Source organism: Crinia signifera, chromosome 4, assembly GCF_055691185.1.
Source record: "Crinia signifera chromosome 4, ASM5569118v1, whole genome shotgun sequence".
Lineage (NCBI taxonomy): Eukaryota > Metazoa > Chordata > Amphibia > Anura > Myobatrachidae > Crinia > Crinia signifera.
Window position 1 is genome coordinate 220,851,739 of NC_139220.1, and position 25,320 is coordinate 220,877,058.

The following is a 25,320-nucleotide window of genomic DNA, read 5'->3' on the forward strand; positions in this document are numbered from 1 at the left end:
GATCTGTTACAATGTGACAGTAATGAGTGCACCTGTGTACCTGTGAGGTGAGCTGGAAAATGTGAACTGTTGGTAGCTCTCGAGGACTGGTGTTGCCTACCCCTGGTCTAGCTTCTGGGGATCAATAAGCCTTTTGTTAATCTACCACAGCATGAATTTCAATCCCAAATCTTCCCAGGGAGCTACATGTGCACTAGTATGGGTTAAGTATGTGGTTCTCAATCTGGGTGCCTTGGGGAAACTTGCAGGGTGCCCTGAGTTGGTGGTAATGGACCAATTTAAAACATTTTTATGGCTAATGTATTATGCAAAATCAGTGGTTGTGGCTTCCGGTCATAAAGTATGTGGACAAATAGAAGCAAATGCTGTACCTCACCATATAACTTACTGGAGGGGTATATACTGGCAGATATATCGGCCGTTCGTTTGAATTGCTGAAATGGTACACACTGGTCAATGGTGTGTTAATCGCAGATCTATTGTATTGGCTGTGCAACACAGTCGAAGCCTGATCTAAAGCAGGCATGTCCAAACTATGGCCCTCCAGCTGTTGTGAAACAATACACATCCCAGCATGCCTTGCCATAGTTTTAGCATTCTCTACTAGGAAAACTGTGGCACGGCATGATGGGACTTGTAGTTTCACAACAGCTGGAAGGCCATAGTTTGGACATGCCTGCTCTAAAGATATTCTGTGTGTGCAAGGGGTCGGAGGATAACTTGCTCACACAGCCGCAGCATGTGCAAAAAATTAGAATTTTTAAGGAAACATTGTTATATTGCAGTAGACAGATGCTTTATGTTTTTTGTTTTGATAATTCCAGGCAATTGAGGAAGAAGGGGGTGATCCTGACAACGTGGAGATAACTGCCAGTAGCGATACTCCTTCAAAGAAACTAATGAAGAGCAAAGGTTTGTAGCCTTAATAAAACAATTGTTGCTTTCTTAACATTGCTATTCTCTTTGCACCATCAAATATATGTTGCCAAGAAAGTAGGGGGTGGGGTTGCAAATTTCCTTTCTTAACCCCTTCCCGACAATTGACGTACATTTACGTCATGGTCGGGAAGTACTTCCCGACACATGGCATAAATGTACGTCATGCCTTCTAACTGTCACTGCGTCTATAGACGCAGTGACAGTTAGGTGATGTCTGCTGTCCCTGACAGCAGACATCCCCCCTCGCCGCCCAGGGGGGGCAGGGGTGCCCCCCCCGGTCGGCGATCGCTGTGATTGGCTGTTCAAATCTGAACAGCCATTCACAGCGTTTCCTGTGTTACCGGCGGCTAAGCCGCTCGGTAACACAGGGATCGGTGGTGATCGGTGCTGTCAAGTACAGCACCGATCACCACCGATGTGCAGCCCCCACCTCCCACCCGCCGGGCACTCACCGCAGCAGCAGCAGCAGCTTCCCCGGCTCCCCCGGCAGCAGACAGCGCAGCAGCGCTGCCCTCCTCCCTCCTCCCCCCTCCCCCCCGCAGCAGCAGCATCAAGCTGCCCAGTAAAAATAAATACATGTAGTGAATATATATATATATATATATATATATATATATATATATATATATATATATATATATATATATATATATATATATATATATGTGTGTGTGTGTGTATATATATATATATATATATATATATATATATATATATATATATATATATATATATATATATACACACACATATATGTATATATATGTGTGTATATATATATGTGTGTATATATATATATATATATATATATATATATATATATATATATATATATATATATATATATATATATATATATATATATATATATATATATTCCCGACGTATATATACGTCATGGTCGGGAGGTACTTCCCGACCGAAGACGTATATATACGTCATGGTTTTAAACTGTCACCGCGTCTATAGACGCGGTGACAGTTTGGAGATGTCTGCTGTCCCTGACAGCAGACATCCCCCCTCGCGGCGATCGCTGCGATTGGCTGTTCAAATGTGAACAGCCAATTGCAGCGTTTTCTGTGTTACCGGCGGCTAAGCCGCTCGGTAACACAGTGATCGGTGGTGATCGGTGCTGTTAAGTACAGCACCGATCACCACCGATCGCCAGCCCCCCCATCCCACCCGGCAGCCCCCCCTCCCTCCCACCCTCCCGGCTGCCGCAGCGCCAGCACCCCTCCCAACCCCCCACCAGCCGCAGCGCCAGCCCCCCTCCCAAAGCTGGTGACCAAAATGGGGTCACATGTGGGGGGGTTCCACTGTATTGGTGCTTCGGGGGTCTTGCTAATGCGACATAGCACCCACCTTTCATTCCACCTCCAAAAATCACTCCTTCCCTTCTGAGTCCTGCCATGCACCCAAATGGTATTTTTGGGTCACATATGAGGCATTGCCGTACTCGGGAGAAATTGGGGCACAGATTTTGGGGTGCTTTGTCTCCTTCATTCCTTGCGAAAATGAAAAATTTTGAGCTAGAACTGCATTTTTGTGTAAAAAATTACATTTTTTTACACAAAAATGCAGATCTGGCTCAAAATTTTTCATTTTCACAAGGAATGATGGAGACAAAGCACCCCAAAATCTGTGCCCCAATTTCTCCCGAGTACGGCAATGCCTCACATGTGACCAAAAAATACCATTTGGGTGCATGGCAGGACTCAGAAGGGAAGGAGTGATTTTTGGATTTTGCAGCACAGATTCTGGTTTAATGACCCCTGAAGCACCTATACAGTGGAACCCCTCCACAAGGGACCCCATTTTGCAAACTACACCCCTCAGGGAATTCATCTAGGGGTATAGCGTACATTTAAAACCCCCAGGGGTTTCACCAATTGTGGTACAACTGGGCTGTGAAAATGAAAAAATTACATTTTTTTTACACAAAAATGCAGTTCTGGCTCAAAATTTTTCATTTTCACAAGGAATGAAGGAGACAAAGCACCCCAAAATCTGTGCCCCAATTTCTCCCGAGTACGGCAATGCCTCACATGTGACCAAAAAATACCATTTGGGTGCATGGCAGGACTCAGCAGGGAAGGAGCGATATTTGGATTTTGCAGCACAGATTCTGGTGGAATGCATGGTGGGTGCTATGTCGCATTAGCAAGACCCCCGAAGCACCAATACAGTGGAACCCCCCCACAAGTAACCCCATTTTGCAAACTACACCCCTCAGGGAATTTATCTAGGGGTATAGTGTACATTTCAAACCCCCAGGGGTTTCACCAATTTTGATACAACTGGGCTGTGCAAATGAAAAATTACATTTTTTACACAAAAATGCAGATCTGGCTCAAAATTTTTCATTTTCACAAGGAATGAAGGAGACAAAGCACCCCAAAATCTGTGCCCCAATTTCTCCCGAGTACGGCAATGCCTCACATGTGACCAAAAAATACCATTTGGGTGCATGGCAGGACTCAGAAGGGAAGGAGTGATTTTTGGATTTTGCAGCACAGATTCTGGTTCAATGACCCCTGAAGCACCTATACAGTGGAACCCCCCCACAAGTGACCCCATTTTGCAAACTACACCCTTCAGGGAATTCATCAGGGGGTATAGTGTACATTTCAAACCCCCAGGGGTTTAACCAATTTTGATACAACTGAGCTGTGAAAATGAAAAATTAAATTTTTTCATTTTCACAGCCCAGTTGTATCAAAATTGGTGAAACCCCTGGGGGTTTGAAATGTACACTATACCCCTAGATGAATTCCCTGAGGGGTGTAGTTTGCAAAATGGGGTGACTTGTGGGGGAGGTTCCTAACTTTTAGCATCTTATGGTGCCTAGAAACCTACATGGTGCCTAAAAAATAATCTCATAAAAAGGAGGCTCCAAAATCAAGTAGGTGCTCCTTCTATTATGAAGCCTGTGGTTTGGTCAACGTGCACACTAGGGCCACATGTAGGATATTTATGAAAACAAAAGAATTGGGGGAATCAATTTTTAGTCACATTTCTCTAGTAAAATCTACTGTGTTCGTTAGAAAAATGTATTAAAATTGAAACTCTGCAAAAAAAAAGAAATTTTGAAATTTCACCTACACTTTGTTTTAATTCCTGTGAAACACATAAAGGGTTAACAAACTTCCAAAATGCTGTTTTGAATACTGTGAGGGGTGCAGTTTTTGAAATGGCATCATTTATGGGGGTGTCTCACATACAAGTCCCTCAAAGTCACATCAGAACTGAACTGGTCCCTAAAAAAATCAGTGTTTGAAATTTTCTTGAAAATTTGAGAATTTGCTAGTCATATTTGAAGCCTCCTAGTGTCCAAAAAAATGAAAAGGAGGTTGAAATAATGATTGCAACATAAAGTAGACATATGGTCTTTGTTAGTTATTAACTATTTTGAGTGGTATGATTATTTGTCTCACAAGCAGAAAATGTGACATTTTGCATATTGCTAAATTTTCCATTTTTTCACGATATTTTGGTATTTTTCACAAAAAAACACAGACTGTATCGACCCAAATTTACCACTAACTTGAAGTACAATGTGTCACGAGAAAACAATCTCAAAATCACTGGGATAAGTAAAAGCAAAAAAAAGTTATCCCCACTTAAGTGAAACATGTCAGATTTGAAAAAAATGGCTCTGTCAGGAACGCAAAAACTGGCTCTGTCAGGAAGGGGTTAATACCAAGCCACTGTATTTGAGTCGTTTTTTTTTTTTTTTTGTGTGTGTGTGTGTAGTAAGGGAGGAGACTGAACGCTGATCCTAAACTTGTGCGTTATTCATTCACATGCTCCAAAGCTTTAACCCCTTCCTGACAGAGCCTGTTTTTGCCTTCCTGACAGAGCCCTTTTTTTCAATTCTGACATGTCTCACTTAAGTGGGGATAACTTTTTTTTGCTTTTACTTATCCCAGTGATTTTGAGATTGTTTTTTCGTGACACATTGTACTTCAAGTTAGTGGTAAATTTTCGTCGATACAGTCTGTGTTTTTTTGTGAAAAATACCAAAATATCGTGAAAAAATGGAAAATTTTGCGATTTGCAAAATGTTAAATTTTCTGCTTGTGAGACAAATAATCTTACCACTCAAAATAGTGAATAACTAACATAGACCATATGTCTACTTTATGTTTCCATCATTATTTCAACCTCATTTTCATTTTTTTGGACACTAGGAGGCTTAAAATATGAATAGCAAATTCTCAAATTTTCAAGAAAATTTCAAACACTGATTTTTTTAGGGACCAGGTCAGTTATGATGTGACTTTGAGGGACTTGTATGTGAGACACCCCCATAAATGTTTTTTCGTGACACATTGTACTTCAAGTTAGTGGTAAATTTTCGTCGATACAGTCTGTGTTTTTTTGTGAAAAATACCAAAATATCGTGAAAAAATGGAAAATTTTGCGATTTGCAAAATGTTAAATTTTCTGCTTGTGAGACAAATAATCTTACCACTCAAAATAGTGAATAACTAACATAGACCATATGTCTACTTTATGTTTCCATCATTATTTCAACCTCATTTTCATTTTTTTGGACACTAGGAGGCTTAAAATATGAATAGCAAATTCTCAAATTTTCAAGAAAATTTCAAACACTGATTTTTTTAGGGACCAGGTCAGTTATGATGTGACTTTGAGGGACTTGTATGTGAGACACCCCCATAAATGATGCCATTTCAAAAACTGCACCCCTCACAGTATTCAAAACAGCATTTTGGAAGTTTGTTAACCCTTTAGGTGTTTCACAGGAATTAAAACAAAGTGTAGGTGAAATTTCAAAATTTCATTTTTTTTTCGGATTTTCAATTTTAATACATTTTTCTAAGGAACACAGTAGATTTTACTAGAGAAATGTGACTAAAAATTGATTCCCCCAATTCTTTGGTTTTCATAAATATCCTATATGTGGCCCTAGTATGCACGGTGACCAAACCACAGGCTTCATAATAGAAGGAGCACCTACTTGATTTTGGAGCCTCCTTTTTATGAGATTATTTTTTAGGCACCATGTAGGTTTCTAGGCACCATAAAATGCTAAAAGTTAGGTACCCCCCCACAAGTGACCCCATTTTGCAAACTACACCCTTCAGGGAATTCATCAAGGGGTATAGTGTACATTTCAAACCCCCAGGGGTTTCACCAATTGTGGTACAACTGGGCAGTGAAAATGAAAAAAAAAATTTTTTCATTTTCACAGCTCAGTTGTATCAAAATTGGTGAAACCCCGGGGGGTTTGAAATGTACACTATACCCCTTGATGAATTCCCTGAAGGGTGTAGTTTGCAAAATGGGGTCACTTGTGGGGGGGTTCCACTGTATGGGTGTTTCGGGGGTCATTCAACCAGAATCTGTGCTGCAAAATCCAAAAATCACTCCTTCCCTTCTGAGTCCTGCCATGCACCCAACTGGTATTTTTTGGTCACATGTGAGGCATTGCCGTACTCGGGAGAAATTGGGGCACAGATTTTGGGGTGCTTTTTCTCCTTCATACCTTGTGAAAATTAAAAATTTTGAGCCAGAACTGCATTTTTCTGGAAAAAAATGTAATTTTTTACAGAAAAATGCAGTTCTGGCTCAAAATTTTTAATTTTCACAAGGAATGAAGGAGACAAAGCACCCCAAAATCTGTGCCCCAATTTCTCCCGAGTACGGCAATGTCTCACATGTGACCAAAAAATACCAGTTGGGTGCATGGCAGGACTCAGAAGGGAAGGAGTGATTTTTGGTGGTGGAATGAATCGTGGGTGCTATGTCGCATTAGCAAGACCCCCGAAGCACCAATACAGTGGAACCCCCCCACAAGTGACCCCATTTTGGTCACCAGCTTTGGGATGGGGGCTGGCGCTGCGGCTGGCGGGGGGGTGGGAGCGGTGCTGGCGCTGCGGCAGCCGGGTGGGTGGGAGGGAGGGGGGCTGCCGGGTGGGAGGGGGGGGGGCTGGCGATCGGTGGTGATCGGTGCTGTACAGCACCGATCACTGTGTTACCGAGCGGCTTAGCCGCCGGTAACACAGAAAACGCTGCAATTGGCTGTTCACATTTGAACAGCCAATCGCAGCGATCGCCGCGAGGGGGGATGTCTGCTGTCAGGGACAGCAGACATCTCCAAACTGTCACCGCGTCTATAGACGCGGTGACAGTAAAACCATGACGTATATATACGTCTTCGGTCGGGAAGTACCTCCCGACCATGACGTGTATATATACGTCATATGTCGGGAATATCTATGTATATATATGTGTGTGTGTGTGTGTGTGTGTGTGTGTGTGTATGTATATGTATGTATATATGTGTGTATATATGTGTGTATATATGTATATATATATATATATATATGTATATATATATATATATAATATATACACACACATATACACATGTGTGTGTGTATATATATATATATATATATATATATATATATATATATATATATATATATATATATATATATATATATATATATATTTCAGCTGATTTCATTTATTTTTGTTTTTAGCAGCTCATGCTGCTGCTGCTGCTGTGGGTACGGGGGTGGGCGGGGGGAGCGCACGCTGCGTGCGCTCCGGCTGCGACTGCCGGGTGCTGCTGCCCTGGACGGTGAGCTGCCGGGGGGGTGGGAGGGGGTGTCTGCGGATCGGTGGTGATCGGTGCTGCACCGATCACCACCGATTTCTGTGTTACCGAGCGGCATAGCCGCCGGTAACACAGAAATAGCTGTGATTGGCTGGAACAGCCAATCACAGCGATCGCCGACCGGGGGGGGCACCCCTGCCCCCCCTGGGCGACGAGGGGGGATGTCTGCTGTCAGGGACAGCAGACATCACCTAACTGTCACTGCATCTCTAGACACAGTGACAGTTAGAAGCCATGACGTACATGTACGTCAAATGTCGGGAAGGGGTTAATACTACCTGACTTGCCTGATAGTGTGGCAAAGAGTACAGTCTCATAGCTAAAATTCAGAAGTCTGTACTGTCTGCACTCCTGTGATATAGACGGTCAATAAAAGACTGGTTGCCATGGTACCTCTAGCAACTTATTTAAAAAAAAAATAAAAATCAAACTTTACAGTATGACTGGGTGGATGGAATTGTCCATGGGCTGACTGCTAAATCTAGAACATTAAGAAACCAGAAGTACTCCTTTTTTATTTAGGGCACACTTGAGTGCTAGATATTTAGCAGTCATTGGCAGCCCAACTTAATGTCAGCAGAAGGGAGACACATTCAACCATCCAAACATTGTTTATATATGTCCTATTTGGTGCAACCAAACAGGACATTGGGTTTGGATTTTATGTTTGTTTGTGAGGATGTAGCTCATGGGTTAAGTGGCCGGAGATACTCGGTTGCGATTAGCATATTTCTACTCGCCCTTCTGGGTTTAACATCAGAAAAGCATATTGATTTATTACTGACACTGCTGTTTAATATTTAAATTCTTTAAGTCTTCTCATATGTTGTAATTTCATGGTTTTAGGTAGGAAACAGGAGGCTGATGAGTCTGGCTGTGAAGCTTCTATGGAGGAAGATTCCACTAAGGTAAAGCCCTTTTATACAAAAAATACGGGGGTGGGGGGGGGGGGGGGGGGGGGGTTTGGAGTGTATGTGTGTGTGTGTGTGTGTGTGTGTGTATGTATATATAATATATAATTTTTTTTGTTTCTATCAATGGTTTTCCTTTTTTTTTCTTTTTTTATTATGTAGCTGGATTCTTTAAGTGATGCTGAATTTTGAAATGCAACCTATAACTAGTTGTACATTCAAATAAAGTTTCTCAGTGTCTATATAGTGTGTGGTATCAAGTTACCCCCGTAAAACAGTCTACTTTCACTTATTTTCTATTTTATTGTGCTATCCGATCGGATCGTGTTATAAGACAAGTTTTGCCGCAGGGGTTTAGCAAAACCTGTGTTTTTTTTTATTTATTTTTTTTCACCCTGATAATCCATGGAAAGGCACCAGGTTCAGTGATCGCGGATAAATTATATCCCCAATTTCGGGGTTTACAGATGACTTCATTCAACATGTAAACCTTTCTAATGCCACTGATTCCATCTGGGCCTAGATGTATAATCTGAAATCTGTTCAGGAAACCTTGCCTCTATGGTTGTGGGTAAGGAACTATGGCAATGTTAGAATAAAAGCTTGTGTTCATAGGTGCACATGCATTGGTAGCTATAAGGAACAGTTCACCTTAAATGTGTAGATTAAACTATGTACAGTAACACATGCATTTTGGTGTGTTCAGATCTGTTGCACTTGGATAAACTATTTTGTTACATAAAGTTTATTTCCAGACACGCTTATCACGTGACCTGTTTTTTGCTATGCTAAATCAGCTTTTAGACATACATAGCTACTACTTAACTACATTGCCAATGTTTATTATTTAACTATGGCTTCATATTGCAGCAGAGCTGACTTCTCACTTTTCAAAAAGTAACAGTGGGCAGCGTTCAGAAATAGTGTACATTGGGGTTGATCGTTAATGTGAGAATTTGCAAACTGGGCAGCTATCAAACGACTGCATGTGTTCCGATCAAATTGCACATATTTTGAGGGGAAATTGCGTCAGAAAATGCGTATGTATTGCAATCCTCTTGCAGTTTGACTGACCGGAAGCTGGATTTGGGGGGTGGACACCTGTTTTATTTTTTATTTTTTTGGAGGGGTGAATTAAAAAAAAAAAAAAAAAAAAAAAAAAAAAACAGGTGTTCCCCGGTGTGTTTGAGGAAGGTTTTAAAGGTCAGTGCTGACCACTTTCAGCCTGTCTCAGCCGCAGATTAATGGAAGCCTTACACACATTTGAACAGACCGTGAAATCCTTTTGATGGCTCGAATTTTATATAAATTTGAGTGTATTCTGTTTTGCATAGGTCAGTTACTCTGTCTTGGCTGCTTACTCCTTGCAGTCCACTGCAAATTCTCACACCGATAACTCTGATCGTGCTCTTTGTTCTTTTTTCACTCAGTAGGCACACTTTGATTGTTATCTGTATTATGAGTTCTTAGGGAAAATAGTTTAGCTCAAGTATTTATCATGTAAAGGATGGGTGTGGTATGACTGCCCGACAATCGGGATCCCAACAGTGACGAGCGCAAAGATGCCCCTTGTGGGCTTGATGGCTCGCTTTGCTCGCCACAGGTTCTGTTCTCCCTCTATGGGGGTTGTGGACCGCCCACAAGGGAGAATATTCGTCAGTCGGGATCCCCCCCTGTCGCAGCACTGGCAGTCGGGATCCTGATAGTTTGGCAGTCATCCGGCACCCGTAAAGGATATATGATAAATGTGAACAGCTATACATTTTTTTTTTTTTTCTAAATTTAATTGGATATATGATAAATATGTGAACAGCTATACATTTTTTTTTTTTTTTCTAAATTTAATTGGCCTATAACCCCTTCAATGTTTTTTTTTTTTTTTTTTTTAAGGCAACTCTCCCCCTGGGCCGGGCAGCGCCGCTGAACACTGCCAGCCCTGCGCCACGGCACTGCACCCGGCGACGCAGCATGTCAGTAGCCGGCCCCGGAGGCTTCAATAGAAAAGCCGGAGGGCGAGGCAGGGAGCCGGGCAGCGCTGAAGCTGCCTGAGTTCAGCGATTGAACTCTGCAGCGCTGCTCGGCTCTAAACGGTGGCAATCCCGAAAATTTTCCGGGCTTGCCAGACTGGGCACTGATGCACAGCCGGAAAATTATCGGGATTACCACTTAAGGTGTTAATGACCTACTTTCTTTGACACTGAATGGGGCTTTGCATCCGTGTGCACTGCAGCATGTAGCCCGAATTAAGACCTTTATTTTATTTTTGAAAGCATCGATCACAAGTTTATCCGACATCTTGCACATCTGATGCTATTACATATACCCCAAGGTGATTGAAAATTGAAACATGAAAGTGCAGCAGGTTATTGCATTACTAATTATGAATACTAGTTATTGAACGAGGAGCTATTGGCTGAGGAGGCTGTATGCAAGCATCTTAAAGGTCCCATGTAGCTTGCCACTGTATACTGACAAATGTTGAATTTACACTTGCTGAAGACTAACCTTTTTTTTTTTTTTTTATGGTATCTAAAGCCCCATACACACTAGACGATATAGACAATATCAGCGAAACACTTGGCTGAATGATGTCTTTCATTGACGTCACCTGGCCCCAGCTTGAGCATTTAGTCATTTGCTATGTAGTCAACTTTGACTTGCATATACAGATGACAGTAGTTATCATTAGCGATATGCAGGAGCATGCATAGTTAATGATACGGAATGTACATACTGGACAATATGAACAATGTTTAGGGTTTAAGTAGTAGGGGTAGCCTTCTGGCAATTTTGTTTTTTGAAAAGATTTTAAAAAAGGATACTGTTCATCTCCTGCCAATGGTGCGTTGGTTCCAAGGTTTATCCAGGCTAAATCAAATTCCCAATCTAATTGCTTTTTTCATACAGAATATGTTCTTGTTAAAGCACACCGTTAAAACATTTGTGCATAAAGTAAAAAGTGGATATACTCTAGTCAGCCATCTTAGTTTTGTATTACACCGGTACATATTCCTAAAGCAGTGCCCGAAAAAGACCCTTTATATTCAAATGTTTTTATATATGCTCTATATCCATCCCTATTTGAGTATAATATCGAGCAAAATAAATACATAATAGTATGCTGTGAGTAACAGAAGGTGCAGCAATATATTTTTATGCATCACAAGAACATGGTACCCTGGTTTCACAGTGAAATGGATTATTGTGCTGAAACATTTTGAAAGCTGTTGGTTGGCTTGATGAGAAGCTTTATATTCTAGGTAATAATGAGGAAGGTTTAATTGACCTGTGCCACATTTATTTAATTTGCTGCAGACATCCTTTATTTATCTACAGTTTTACTCTCTAATACAGTTTTTAGACCGTAAATGCCCGGTTTTAGGATCACATCCCCAGAGCGACCCTGCATATGCGGTCTGAAAGCTCCGACACTCACCCGCCTTATTGCAGTGTCTGACGTCACACGGGGCAAAGATGAGCAGTGGCGCGTCACCGGGGGCTTGGGAGTAGGCAGCACTCCTCTAAACATTTGCTGAAGCTTATCAACTGAAGCACTGTAAAATGCGCAGCCATTTTTTGGCATATTAAGTACAGTACTAAGTGTTTGTAATTAAAGAGGAATATTTAATACAAACAATTATAAATAGACTATAACATGGGCATGCAAGGTGGGTAAAGTAAATGCAAAACTGTCAACAAAGCTAGGTAAGTCAGTGATGTAGTGCCCAGAGCTATTTAATAGCCCACCATATAAACCAGCAACTAGAGGATTTTTGCTTGCACCTTTCTAATTGGAGAACTGAAATTTGCACTAACTAGTGTGTCGGGTATAGTTATGGGATTACAGTGTATATGCATTCTGCTGGTTAAGACCAAGGCATTATTCGTGGTAAAATGCTTCTCCCACCTTTAATTACCAGACTCTGTAGTCTGTGTACTCCATGAGATGGAGTTGCACTTCTATAGGAAATTAGTGAAAGGGGAGGAAAGTCTTGTATTTATGAATGAGATTGATCATAGATGAGTTGCGGGCCAGCGGTAGTTTTAAGTGTTCAAAACTATTGAGATTTGTAAAAAGGTGGTGGTAATTTTGTAGGTAAATGTGAGAATTTCTGTTCTAGCAGGCACTGGTAGCCAGTGTAGAGAGATTCAAGGTGTTGCGTCTCAAAACAATCTTGCTGCGAAATTTAGGATTGATTAAAACAAGTATGTAGGGGAGGAGACTGGCAGATTTAGGGAAGGTTGCTATAGTCTGTGTGACGATAGAATGGCTTATGCGGTTTCTGTAAGGTGTGTTTCTTTTGTTTTGTTTAAAGGTCATTTTTCTAGTATTATGGCAATATTTCTAAAGTTAAGGACTGGGAAAGAAACTGTTAATAATAAACTAAATGACACAACGGCAGTGGCTTTGGGAGAAAAAGGTAATTTTGGTAGGGTTTCACAGAAATAAAATTGACCTACTGTACACTAGATACCGGTAATCAATCAAGGAAAATCCTGGTTAAAGATTTGGCTACCTTTATTGAATTGGTGGCTGAATAAGATAATTTGTTACTAAAATAAGTGTTACAAAGTTGGAACAGCTGTTGCTGAAATGCTGGCTGAGCCACACTGGACATCTGCACACTTACAAGTTAAGGTGCCCACACTAGAATGATTTTTTAGCAGATTGGCCAATTTCTGTTAAATCGTCCGATGTTTACCGATAATCGGCCGATATTGGCCTGATGCGCAGACTTTTTGGATCTTTTACTAAATCTTCTGATCTTAAATGCTGCATGAAAAATCAGAAGATTTAACAAACGATCCACACGGGATCTTGAGATAAATCTTTAGTAAAGATGTGCGCTTGCCTGAAATCTCTTGTCCAGGACGGGCAAAAGATTTCATGGCTAATTTATGTGCACATTTTATGATCGCAGATCTTTGTAGTGTGTGGGCACCTTTTAAGATTTAAGTAAATGGTGGTCATTCTGCAATACATAGTATAGGTCTCCCCATAACCTGAATCATTGTGGATCGATTCTAAAGATCATGAACACGAAGGTCTTGGTCAGCTTCTCTTTAGGAAAGTCTGTTCACCCAGGTATCAACTTGTATGTACAGCGCCGGAGATCACTGAATTCTCAACTTCATAGAGTATAATAGCTTGGCAAACACATTAAATACCTCCGTAAATGGGTAAGCTTTTCCCAGAGCTCTTAAAAGATTCACATTGTTTGCCTCTTTCAAAAAAAGGACAATGAGCTGGAGTCTCAGAATGTAAGTGATCAAGATGGTAGTGATGGCATAAAGGAGGAGAATGATGAAGACATTTCTAAGTCTGTCACAGTACTATCCACTGAAGACGAGAAGAACAGTGAATCAAAGCTTATCCATCCTGACGCGGACACTGAGAAAGAACCTCAAAACCAAGTATGCCGAGTGGTTCCATTCAAATCACATGTCTTGTACTTAGCTGCAAATTGGGGTTTAAAATGTACTGGGGCTTTAATTTAATGAATCTAAAAGGAATAAGGGGTTATGACTAGAGTTAAAGCAGTAAATCCTAGAAGAACTGGCCAATCCAGTTCTGCGCAATTAATTTGCAGGCATGACTTATGGGGCAGGGGCGGCTGAGATTAGCACAAAAGTGTTCACTGCCCTATAGGTTATCAAACACTTATGTGAAGGGCCCCGAAAAGAGTGCATATTTAGGTGCTGGTGTTCAAATGCAACGGCTCCTCACACCCTTCGCTGAATTGCATCGACCCTTAAGACTTGTTACCACTTTTCCCTGGTTGCTGTTACTGCGATTGTAATCAGGCACATTATAGCAAGAAGAGAGATTTTTGGCTCTGCACTGCAAAAGCCCCCCCCCCTCCCCCTCCATCTCATTTTATTGGCCCCTCCTCCTGAGTAAGATGCATAAATAAGGTAGTTGCCCTTTTACTTATAGTAAAATTGTTGTGGATTACTGCTTTAAATATAGTTACGATGGCTGATATCAATTCAGTAAGTTTTTAATGCGGTGGGTTTTTTTTTTTTTAGAAATCCTATGTGTGGCTATACTCAAATACTACTGTCTGGTGTTCGGCTTTCCGTGGCTGTTCTTTATTCTACGCAAACTGATTCACTCTGAATCTCTTAATTCAACTTAATCTCTTGCTGCTGCTGCTAAGGATTTTAAAATTCACAGTTGCTAATTTTTATTTTTTTTGTTTAATCGTAAAATCTATATGGGGAAACATTAAAGCATACTAACTCGTTTTGGTTTCTTGCAACAGACATAGAAGAAATGTACTGAGCAGTGATCGTTGCTGTACCCTTTTATAGATATTTTTTTTTTAAAACTAACACTGACTTTTTCATTACTTGCCCCTATAAGCTGATGAAACCTTGATTATTTATTAGGAGCTGACCGTGTGTCCCTGCAGATGCTGACTGTGTAGCTTAATATACATCTAAGGGGCTGGTTCAATTAGATGCAACTTCTGCCCGTAGGTCTGCATAAAAAAAATTCCCTGGGATGAGATTGTCCCATGCAGATAGTTGCTGTGCCATTTGCGATACAAAGGCAATTCCAATTTTTTGCAGCTACTTGAATTGACCTCTGAGTATACAGAGTTTGTATCTTCTCTCCTCTTAACGATTGCACGGGCTCCTTCAATGAATACCTTGGATTGTGTAAGAACACACCATAGCAAAGCTACAGTGATACCTTTATTTTATGCTGCCTGCCATACAGACATGAAAAAAGTAGTAGTAGTGTGGGAAGCAGCTGAGCAGAGTACTGGCTTAAAGACCTACAGCTGGGTGACTTTTAACCCTTCTGTTGACAGCAGCTTCTCTGAACCCTGCCTGCTTTTTGAGTACAGGTAGCAATAGTTATTGAACAGTACAAACCCTAGAGCTACTGCATATGGCAAAATACATAAAAGCACATACGGCCAGATGGTACTTAGCTTAAAAAAGTGAAGAATCGGACGGTGATAAACAACTGTTCTTTCAGCTCCTAACATTTTTCAAACCGTGCCTGTAGCATGAGTTACGGTATGAGCTGTTTGTTTATCACCCCCACTTTAGCAGTGTTTAAAATTTGGTGCATGTGGCCCAGTATATGAAAAAGAAGTTTGCGGGGGTTGTTAGAAAAATATCCAGCAACAAAGTGTCAAGAAACCAGCTTTGCTTCATGTCAAGCCTTAATAAAACGGATTTTAAGAAAATGTGCCGAGGAGGGAGCTACCAGAATAAGACTGAATTGAGCCCAACCAATCAGAATGGTCAGTCCCTACACCACCGAGAGGCTGTACTGAGTAATAACCAAGCCAGTTATAGATTGTAAGCTTGGGAGCAGGGCCCTCCTACCTCTGTCGGCTTGTATCTACCCAGTTTGTTTAATCACTGTTGTTTCCAATTGTAAATGCAATGGAATATGCTGCTCTATATAAGAAACTGTAAATAAATAAGTCTCCATGTAGATGATAAAAAGGGTTTATTTCAATTTTAGTGTCTCCATTAATATTGGAGTTTTTAAATGAAGACTGGCTATAGAATAGTTAGGGGAAAATGGGATTATGGGGCAGTAAAGTGAAAACTTCCTGGTTTATGTCCACACAGATGGATGGCCTATCTTCATTTAAAAAACACTTTTAACCATTTGTATTCAGGAACTCTGTTCAGTGTAGAATGCATCATGTGTATTTGGCCACACTCCCAGTGACTCTTCAGATTATATGTTGGAGTGATGTTTCTCATGTGGATTTATGGACTTTTAAAGGTATAAAGGTGCCCATACACATTACTATTATAGTATCCAATATTGGATACAATATCGCATCTCGGTTTTGCTCAGATCAGATGAGATGAGATCTAGTACAAAAAGTATGTGCAGCACATACTTTTTGTACTAGATCTCATCTTATCGCAAAACTGAGATGCGATATTGTATCCAATATTGGATACTATAATAGTAACGTGTATGGGCACCTTTAAACTTTTTACCCCATGTTACTGGAGAATCTGGTGAGGGGGATCCTTGTTTTTGAGACAGATTTGGATACCCTTATCTCTTTCCCCATTAGTTCAAATTCCCTGTTCATTTGAAGGTGTATGTATTTTTAATACTTGTGTACTTTCACGGCTCCCATCGCCATATGTAGTGGCATGCGATGGGATGCGATTTTTGCAGTTTTTAAGCATTTTTTAAAAATAGCATGCGATTTTTAACAGAAATGCATTGAAATGAGTATCAAACATGTTCAATGGCCCCCAAATGTAATTTTTCGGGCTGTACCACCCCCACTATCAACGCGAACCCGAAGCGTGGCGAGCCCGCGAGGGGCGGCGGTGGTACGCATCCTACAACCTTTTCATACCCCCACTATCCACGTCGGCGTGGAGTTGAGAATAGAAAGTGTGGCGAGCCACCGAGCCCGAAGCGTGGTGAGCGCAGCGGACACCTGTGAAGCCCGCGAGGGGACGCGTATACCTGTGAAGGTATCAGTGTCCCCTTGCGTGGCTTGCTGCGCTCGCCACACTTTCTATTCTCAACTCCACGCCGACGTGGATAGTGGGGTTATGAAAAGGTCGTAGGACGCCTACCGCCGCCCCTCACGGGCTCGCTGCGCTCGCCACGCTTCGGGTTCGCGTTGATAGTGGGGGTGGTACAGCCTGAAAAAAGACATTTGGGGGCCATTGAACATGTTTGATACTCATTTCAATGCATTTGGATGCATTTCTGTTAAAAATCGCATGCGATGCGATTTTTAACTATGCGATGGACATCGTGGGAGCCGTGATGGTACACAAGTACCGTATTTTTTTTTTTACCCTTAAAGTGGCACTTTTAATGTTTTAATGTTTTAATGTTTTCTCCTCTGTAGCGTTAATACGTAGTGCACTTAGGTCTCGGTGTATGTTTGAGAGCATGGTCGCAGTTCTCATCATTGTGTGCCTGTAACGCTGCATTAGAAGTGGCATGTAGCACAGAGTGTATTAAATGTCAGCATATGGCATATACAGTAACTTACTAAAGCACTTGATTGCTTTCATGTGTTTTTTTTTTTTGCCTATTTATAGTATCCTAGTAAAGACTTCAGTCCCTTAAGTTACATTACCTTTTCACGAATGTCTAATTGAAACTTTCACCTGACTGTCTCAATACCAGCCTCCCACACCTATTATGTAGCTGGCTAGATCAGTGGTTCTCAGTCCTCAGGGACCCTCAACGGTGCACGTTTTTCCAGGTCCCCTCACAGGTGCACTAATTGCTCACTGGCACATTTTAAAAGATCACATGTGGAGCTAATTATTTCACTTGATTCTTTGAGGAGACATGGAAAACGTGCACTGTTGGGGGTCCCTGAGGACCAAGGTTGAGAACCACTGGACTAGATCATTTTTCTTCTAGGAAACCATGCACTAAAAATGTTTTTCTTTTATGAATTCTGCTACATATTGTATGTATGGGTAGTTCTGGTTGGGTGTGGTATATGGTCCCGACAGTCATTAGCCCGACTGGCCGGACTCAGACAGTGGGGTGAGTGCAACAAAGCCCCTTGCGGGCTCGCCGCGGTCACGGTGGCTTGCTACGCTCTCCACCTCTTCTATTCTCCCTCGTGGGGGTCGTGGACCCCACAAGGGAGAATAGCCGGTGGCCGTCGTTACCCCGAGTGTCAGGGTTTTAACTGTCGGGGTAATGACTGTCAGGAAACTGTCCGGCTCCCCTTCTGGTTTACTTGCATTGGTACTTGTGTAGTATCTGGGCTGCCGATTTTTTGATTGTATGCCTTAAGTTAAGGCATACAATCAGATGCGATGCGATATCGCATCGCATGCGACCATCGGATGCGATGACCCGATTTTTCCATAGGAATCAATGTTAAAATGGACTGAGTCCATTTTAACATGGAATTCAATGGGAAAAAGGGGTCCTTTTCATACCCCTACTATCCAAGTGGGCATGGAGTTGGATATAAACCTGTGGCGAGCCACCGAGCCCGAAGCGTGGCGAGCCCCGCGAGGGGACGGTATTCTGTGTCCCCTCGCGGGGCTCGCTACGCTCGCCACGCTTCAGGCTCGGTGGCTCGCTACGCTCGCCACAGGTTTATATCCTACTCCATGCCCACTTGGATAGTAGGGGTATGAAAAGGACCCCTTTTTCCCATTGAATTCCATGTTAAAATGGACTCAGTCCATTTTAACATTGATTCCTATGGAAAAATCGGGGCATCGCATCCGATGGTCGCATGCGATGCGATGCGATGTGCCCGATCCGACCCGATTTAGAAATCGGCAGCCCAGATACTACATAAGTACCCTTGCATTTTTCAGTGAAAATGTGAAGTACAGTATAATACTAATCAGCCATTGCACTAAAACCACTGATTGATGAAGTGAATAACATTCATTTCTTGATACAATGTCATCGGTTAAATTTTGAGGTATTCAGCACATATGATTCAGAAGGTGCCCACACGTGGTGAGATGTGCTAGGTGAGATTTGAGCTATACATATGCCATGCAATTCATATGCTATTTGACATATAATTTCTACTAGACCACAATATATAATTTAAATATGTAAAGTACATATCACATGCGATTATCTACACATGATGTAATGTAGTACAAAATACCTGCCTGCACATACTGTTTTGTCTTGTGATATGGATTACACACTGGAGTGAGCATCGCATGGTAAAGCAAAATAAACAGTGCTATTTGAACTAGACTCCATGCAATTTAAACTTAAAAATTCAAATCACATGTGAGAATCAGTGTGTGGGCACGTTTTATGCAAGAATAATGGGAAGTGTAAGGATCTTATGGTGCCCAGTGTTTTTCTCGGATGCATTTTTAACTTTTATGGGTACTTGTTTCCTAGCAGGGCGCCCACTAAGCTATTTGCTTAGTAGGCTATTCTGCGTAGTGAAATGGCATCGCATGGCTTTTTGTGCCTTGCGATTTGCGATGCGATCTCAGTAGTTAATTTAGTTCATTTATTCACTGCACCCTGAGTGAAATAACATCGCATGGCCCTTTTTTGTGGCGTGAGATGTGATCTCAGTAGTTCATATGGTATAACACCTAAAACACCACCACTCTCCACGTCGCCCCGAAGAGTGGCGAGCACAACGGAACGCGTCCTCCGACCTTTTCATACCCCCACTATCCACGTCGGCGTGGAGTTGACTTTATATATTGTGCGGTCGCCACACTATAGAGAATAAACTCTACGCCGACGTGGATAGTGGTGGTATGAAAAGGTCGGAGGAATTGTTCCGGTGCGCTCACCACACTATATATAGAGTCAACTCCACGCCGACGTGGATAGTGGGGGGTATGAAGAGGTCGGAGGACACGCGGGGCTCAATGCGCTCGCCACGCTTCGGGGTGACATGAAGATTGGTGGTGGTTTACCATATTAACTACTGAGATCACATCTCACGCCACAAAAAGCCATGCGATTTCACTACGTTAGCGTACGTAGGAAATCTGGGTGCCCTGCTTGGAAACAAGTACCCTTTTAAGTTCAAAATGCATCTTGTGTGATTAACATCGCACAGTGTTTATTTTAGCTTGAGATGTATGCTCTGTGTAATTCACATCCCAAGTCAGAAAATTATGGGCAGCCAGTACAAGATTGCATTGAATGTAGATCAAATTGCACGCGGTTGTAGCATATCGCATGTGGTTTGAATTAGATGCGATGCAAGCTAGTACGATATGCACATTGCACAAATTGCACCATGTATGGACACTTTTAGACATTCTGAGAAGGGCAAGGTTGTTACAGCTGGGTCAAAGCATCGCCAAAACAGCAGGTCTTGAGTGTTGTTCCCAGAATGCAGTAATTAAGTACCTACCAATGGAGATCCAAGGAAAGACAACTGGAGAACCTGTGACATGGGCGCCCAGGACTCATTGATGCAAGTGGGAAGTTAATGCTAGACCATCTGTTGCAATCCCACAGAAATTCTGTAGTGCAAATTGTTGAAAAAGTGAATGCATATCTGGCCTAATTAGATAAAACCTCTGTGCTAATTGTAAAATGGTACTCTGGTCTTTCAGGTAAGCCATGCTGAATCATCCCAAAAATAATCTACACCTCCTACTTCATAATCTTAGCACTTCATTTAACGCCTCTATTCTATATTTTGCTGCTTTTGAAGGACCACCCGACAACCCCCCTCCTTTTTTTTTTTTTTTGTGCTGCTGCTAATTCAGCTGACCCTTCTCCCACCCAAAGTATTTGAAATATTAATAAGAGGAGACATTAAGAAATACATATTGTATGTATATATTTACATTTCTAAGTAGAAGTGTAAGCTAAAATGGAAGTGGAGACTTTCATGCTAGTAAGACAATCTGATCTTTACATAGTATTGCTCTCCAGTATGTCCCTTAATTGTCATTGGGCGTTTCACACGTGGTGGTTCTTGTACCCCTATTGTGTTCATAGAATCTTCAAACATCCATCCATAGCTGTCCCTACTCCATTGGTGCTTAGTCTTATATTCCCTACTACACAAAACACAGAGCGATTCTCATCCGTCTGAAACCTAGTATTACGTATTTGGACTGTGGGAGTCTCCTATTCACTAACCACAGTGACCTCCAAAACACTGACAAGTACTCCTTAAGCATAAAATATCAAATGTGTATATGTCATTGTTCTAGCTCATTTCCAGATGCCCTAAGATATGATCAAATGAAATTCGCACTGCTAAGATCCTATCCTTTTTCCTTCAATTTCAAATATTGGTGTTATACTGAACTGTTTTTACTCCTAAATATGAGATCAACTCCACGCATTAGTGTAAACACTTATATCCATCCTTTGTTCCTTTTTGTAGGATAATGAAAACCAAGATTCCCAAACCTTTTCCGATCATGATGTCGTCCCAGATGTAAGTAGTTGTAATCTGTCATTCATTTACATTGATTTTATTTCACTTGCATGTTTCCAAAGAAATCTGCTTTCCTGGTGTTTTTAGGAAATGTTTTCCTTGGGATAAACCATAATTGGGTGAACTAACTAGAGTTTGAGGGTTATTCAGACCTGGTTGCACTGCTGCGAATTAGAGGCCGGGAGACTCTGCGTGTGTATGGATAGTAACTCCCGTTCGCGAGGCCATCCTGCAATTAAAGTACTATTACTACTTTAATGGCTGGCTGGCAAGGTGATTGACAGGTAGCCGGTGTTTGTGTTTGTCACCTGGCCATCTTCTTAGTGTCTGAAAAAAAACACTAACATGCCCAGATGTTTGAAGGGAGGGTATGTGACGTCTGGCCTTAATCCTCCCGTTTCTATCACACCAGCTGAGTAAGTCCTGGATTACCATTATTATTATTATTATTATTATTATTATTATGTTTCTTATATAGCGCACACATATTCCGCAGCGCTACTACAGAGAATAGTTGACCATTCACATCAGTCCCTGCCCCAGTGGAGCTTACAATCTATATTCCCTACCACATGTACATGCACACAGACATTCTAGTGTTAATTTTGTTGGAAGCCAGTTAACCTACAAGTGTATTTTTGGATTGTGGGAGGAAACCGGAGTAAACCCAAGCAAACATGGAGAGTATATACAAACCGTTAAAGCCATGGTGGGTATCGAACCCATGACCTCAGCGCTGTGAGGCAGTAATGCAAACCATTACACCGCCACTTGCCGTCACATGATTTTTCCCAGTGTGCAAATGTATTTGCAGCTGATCGGAGGCCTGCAATATTTTCCCAGGCTTGCACATAGTGGGATTTCACTCAGACTGGGCAGAGGCAATCTAATCGCAGGGTGCTACTAAGTCACACTGCAGTGATCAGGTCTGAATAACCCCCAATGTTTTTAGTGCACAGCATAAAATGTAGCTGCCCATTGGAAAAAATCAGCTGCTCTGTGTTTGTTATGATTCTAGATGTGCTGATTGGTGCCCATGGCAATCTTATCACTGCTTCGTACATCTGCCCCACTGTGAAATGTGATGTACATTTTTCACAGTGATTGCTAAATTATTCTGCCCCCAGCACAGTGTTCCCCATAATGGGTTCAGAAAAGTAGAATAGTCATTGGGCGGTATTCAATGAGAATACCTGCGAGGTGCAGCAAATCCTTTTTAGGATTCGCTGCACATTCGCCACGTTCCGGAGCCGGCGGGCTCCGGTATTCAACGTGTCAGGGGCTCGCTGCCCCTGACTGGCGAATATGAGCTCCTGCGGCGATTGCCGCAGGGAGCCTGAGGACGGTGGCAGGCAGAGAGATGGAAGTCTCTCGGCCTGCCCCAGAACGTTTGTGGGGGTTAGGTGGGCTCCCCGGGTGCCAGGCAGCACAGGCTGCCCCCCCGGGGGTGCCAGCAGGGGACCTATATTCACTATACCCGATCGTAACGATCGGGTGCAGTGAATATATGAATATGTAATGAGCGGCTCGGCTCTGGCGCCCCCTGCTGGCTGCTGTGTAAAAAAATAAAAAAAATAATTTTTTTTTTTTTAAAATTAAATATATATTCATGTGCTTACAGCACATGAATAAAAGTAGCATGCCCCTCCTCAGAATAAAATTCCTGATTTTTAGACACCAAATGTAAAAAACAAAACACTTTATTTTAAAAGTTCACATTCCACTTCTCCATAAAAAGATAGCGATTGCTACTCAGTGAATCATGGCGAAAAAAACCTTCAAATGTATTCGCCATGTGGTCATTGAATAGGGTGATTCACCGTTTTAGTCAAAAATTCGCCAAACAGCACAAATTCGCCATAAAAACATGGCGAATCAGGCTCATTGAATACCGCCCATTGTAATGTTAGTGTGTGTTTTGCTTTCACACCTTTTTTATGTAGTGCAGGAAAGTCTTATTCCACTTTAACACTGCAGCTCAGACCCATGCTTGCTGTGAACGGGTCCCAAAAAAATAAGCTTGGCTCCTAGTTTGCAGTGTTGGTCTTGGAGAGGACCATGGTTTAGGAGCAGTGTGAATGGGTTCATGCATCATGCGACCCAGCATAGGGAGATGCTTATTCATTCCCAGCTTTTAGAGATCGCCAGTAGACCAGTTCCACTACTGACCTAGGGTTTTGTTGTGAAAGGAATTCTTCATGTCTTAGATTGGTTTCTTTTTAGATTATTAGTGGTATGAATTCCGCAAAGTCTGCAGTGGCAATGTAATTTCTTCAACTTTTTTTATTTTAAACTCTTAATCAAGATTTGATTGGAAGGACGGTGTGCAGAGAATGAGGAATAGTAATTTGGTCTGTATTAGGTGTTGCATAATTTTTTTTTTTTTAAATATAAGCGTATATTTACCCTTCAGTGGTGGGTTCTTTGTTTTGGGAGTGCTCCCCACTGGGCGAGTGTTTATTTTTTTTTATTATTTTTTTTATGGGGAGCGCTCCCTTAAAAAAAACCCCACCACTTCCTCCCTGGATCCGGGCAGCGCCGCTGCATTATCAATCAGTGGCTGCCCGGGCCTGCGCCCCCGCACTGCGTACCTGTCCGCGGCAGCCGGCTTGTCCTAAGCCGGCGCCGGGGACTTCAATACAAAATCCGGCATGGAGGAGGCGGCGCCGCAGAGGGGAGGGAGCCAGGCTGCCTGGAAAATTCTCGGGATTGCCACTGAAGATGTTGTCTACCTGGTTATAAATGGACAATAGATGCCAAATGTAAAAGGGTGTGAGAATCAGTTAGAGATTTTGGGAGTCCTTTCTTTGGTTGGTTGGTTTGTACATACATTCGTAAATGATTGTTACTTTAAAAAAATTATATATAGGAAAACTCTCCCAAAATATCACTTTCAGATTCTCACACCCTATTATTGAAATAATATGATGGACTATATATGCACACGTGCCCAAACTGAATATCAAAGAAACCCTCACAGCTGCTTATTCTGACAACACCAATATATTGCTGTAAGAGTATTTATTTAAACTGCGAACATGCATTCTCACAATGCTTTACTGGTCATGCAACTCAACAAGCAGATAAGACTGGGTCTTGAAATACTATGAGGATTGACCAAAGTCATTTCAAAGTCTCTTCTATGCAAATATTGCAACCAAAATCACCTGTACTTTACTCCACCATACATGCCCCACATTATTGCATGTCTGTTAATAATAAAAGTATCTCCCTGAAATCTTAGACTACTTTAGACAAGAGATCAGACACAATATTACTATTGAATACGACCCATGGAGTTATCCCTACATTAGTGCATTCAATGAAGATGGTTCAATTAGCCTCGGATTGAGTCTGTTCCTATTAGTATAATGCTTCATTTATTGATTTGTGAGCAGCCCTTAGGCAGCAGTTCACTATTATGCCTGCTCGCACCTCTGGAGGGGACGGACCACCGCTTAACAACTCGATGCTAATTGTATAAAAACACTATCCTACTCCTAAACTATATTTGGCCAGATTCAAAGTTGTTAGCGAAAGTTTAATACTTTTAACCGGACTACAAAAAACATCCTGCCTTCCCTATGTAAATGAGTTTAATAAATGTTTTTTTTTTTTTTTTTTTTCACACTTTTAGTTTATATTGAGTTTCCCCTTTAAATTTGTAGATATTGGGGCAGATGTATGAAGCCTTCACAAGAGATAAATGCAAGGGTGATAGAGAGATAATCGTCCAGCCAATCACCTGCTAACTGCCATGTTACAGGCTGTGTTTGAAAAAAGTCAGTAAGGAGCTGATTGGCTGAACGATTATATCTCTATCAACCTTGCATTTATCTCTTGTTAAGGCTTAATACCTCTGCCCCTAAGTATATACTTCAAAAGGGTAAATCATTGTATTTGAGTCCATCACCTATACCACAAC

General features: G+C 41.7%; 1 protein-coding gene across 3 annotated transcripts in view; it reads left to right on the forward strand.

Moving 5' to 3' along the window:
• SLTM (SAFB like transcription modulator) overlaps positions 1-25,320 on the forward strand; it is a 61,409-nt gene that overhangs the window by 14,186 nt on the left and 21,903 nt on the right. For 2 of the 3 annotated variants that reach the window (XM_083183814.1, XM_083183815.1), the window contains exons 2-5: positions 825-912; positions 8,438-8,499; positions 13,741-13,917; positions 21,342-21,395. In XM_083183814.1, coding sequence (XP_083039940.1) covers positions 825-912; positions 8,438-8,499; positions 13,741-13,917; positions 21,342-21,395 — 381 coding nt within the window. The remainder of the gene's footprint in view (positions 1-824; positions 913-8,437; positions 8,500-13,740; positions 13,918-21,341; positions 21,396-25,320) is intronic. The other variant, XM_083183816.1, reaches the window with a different exon arrangement.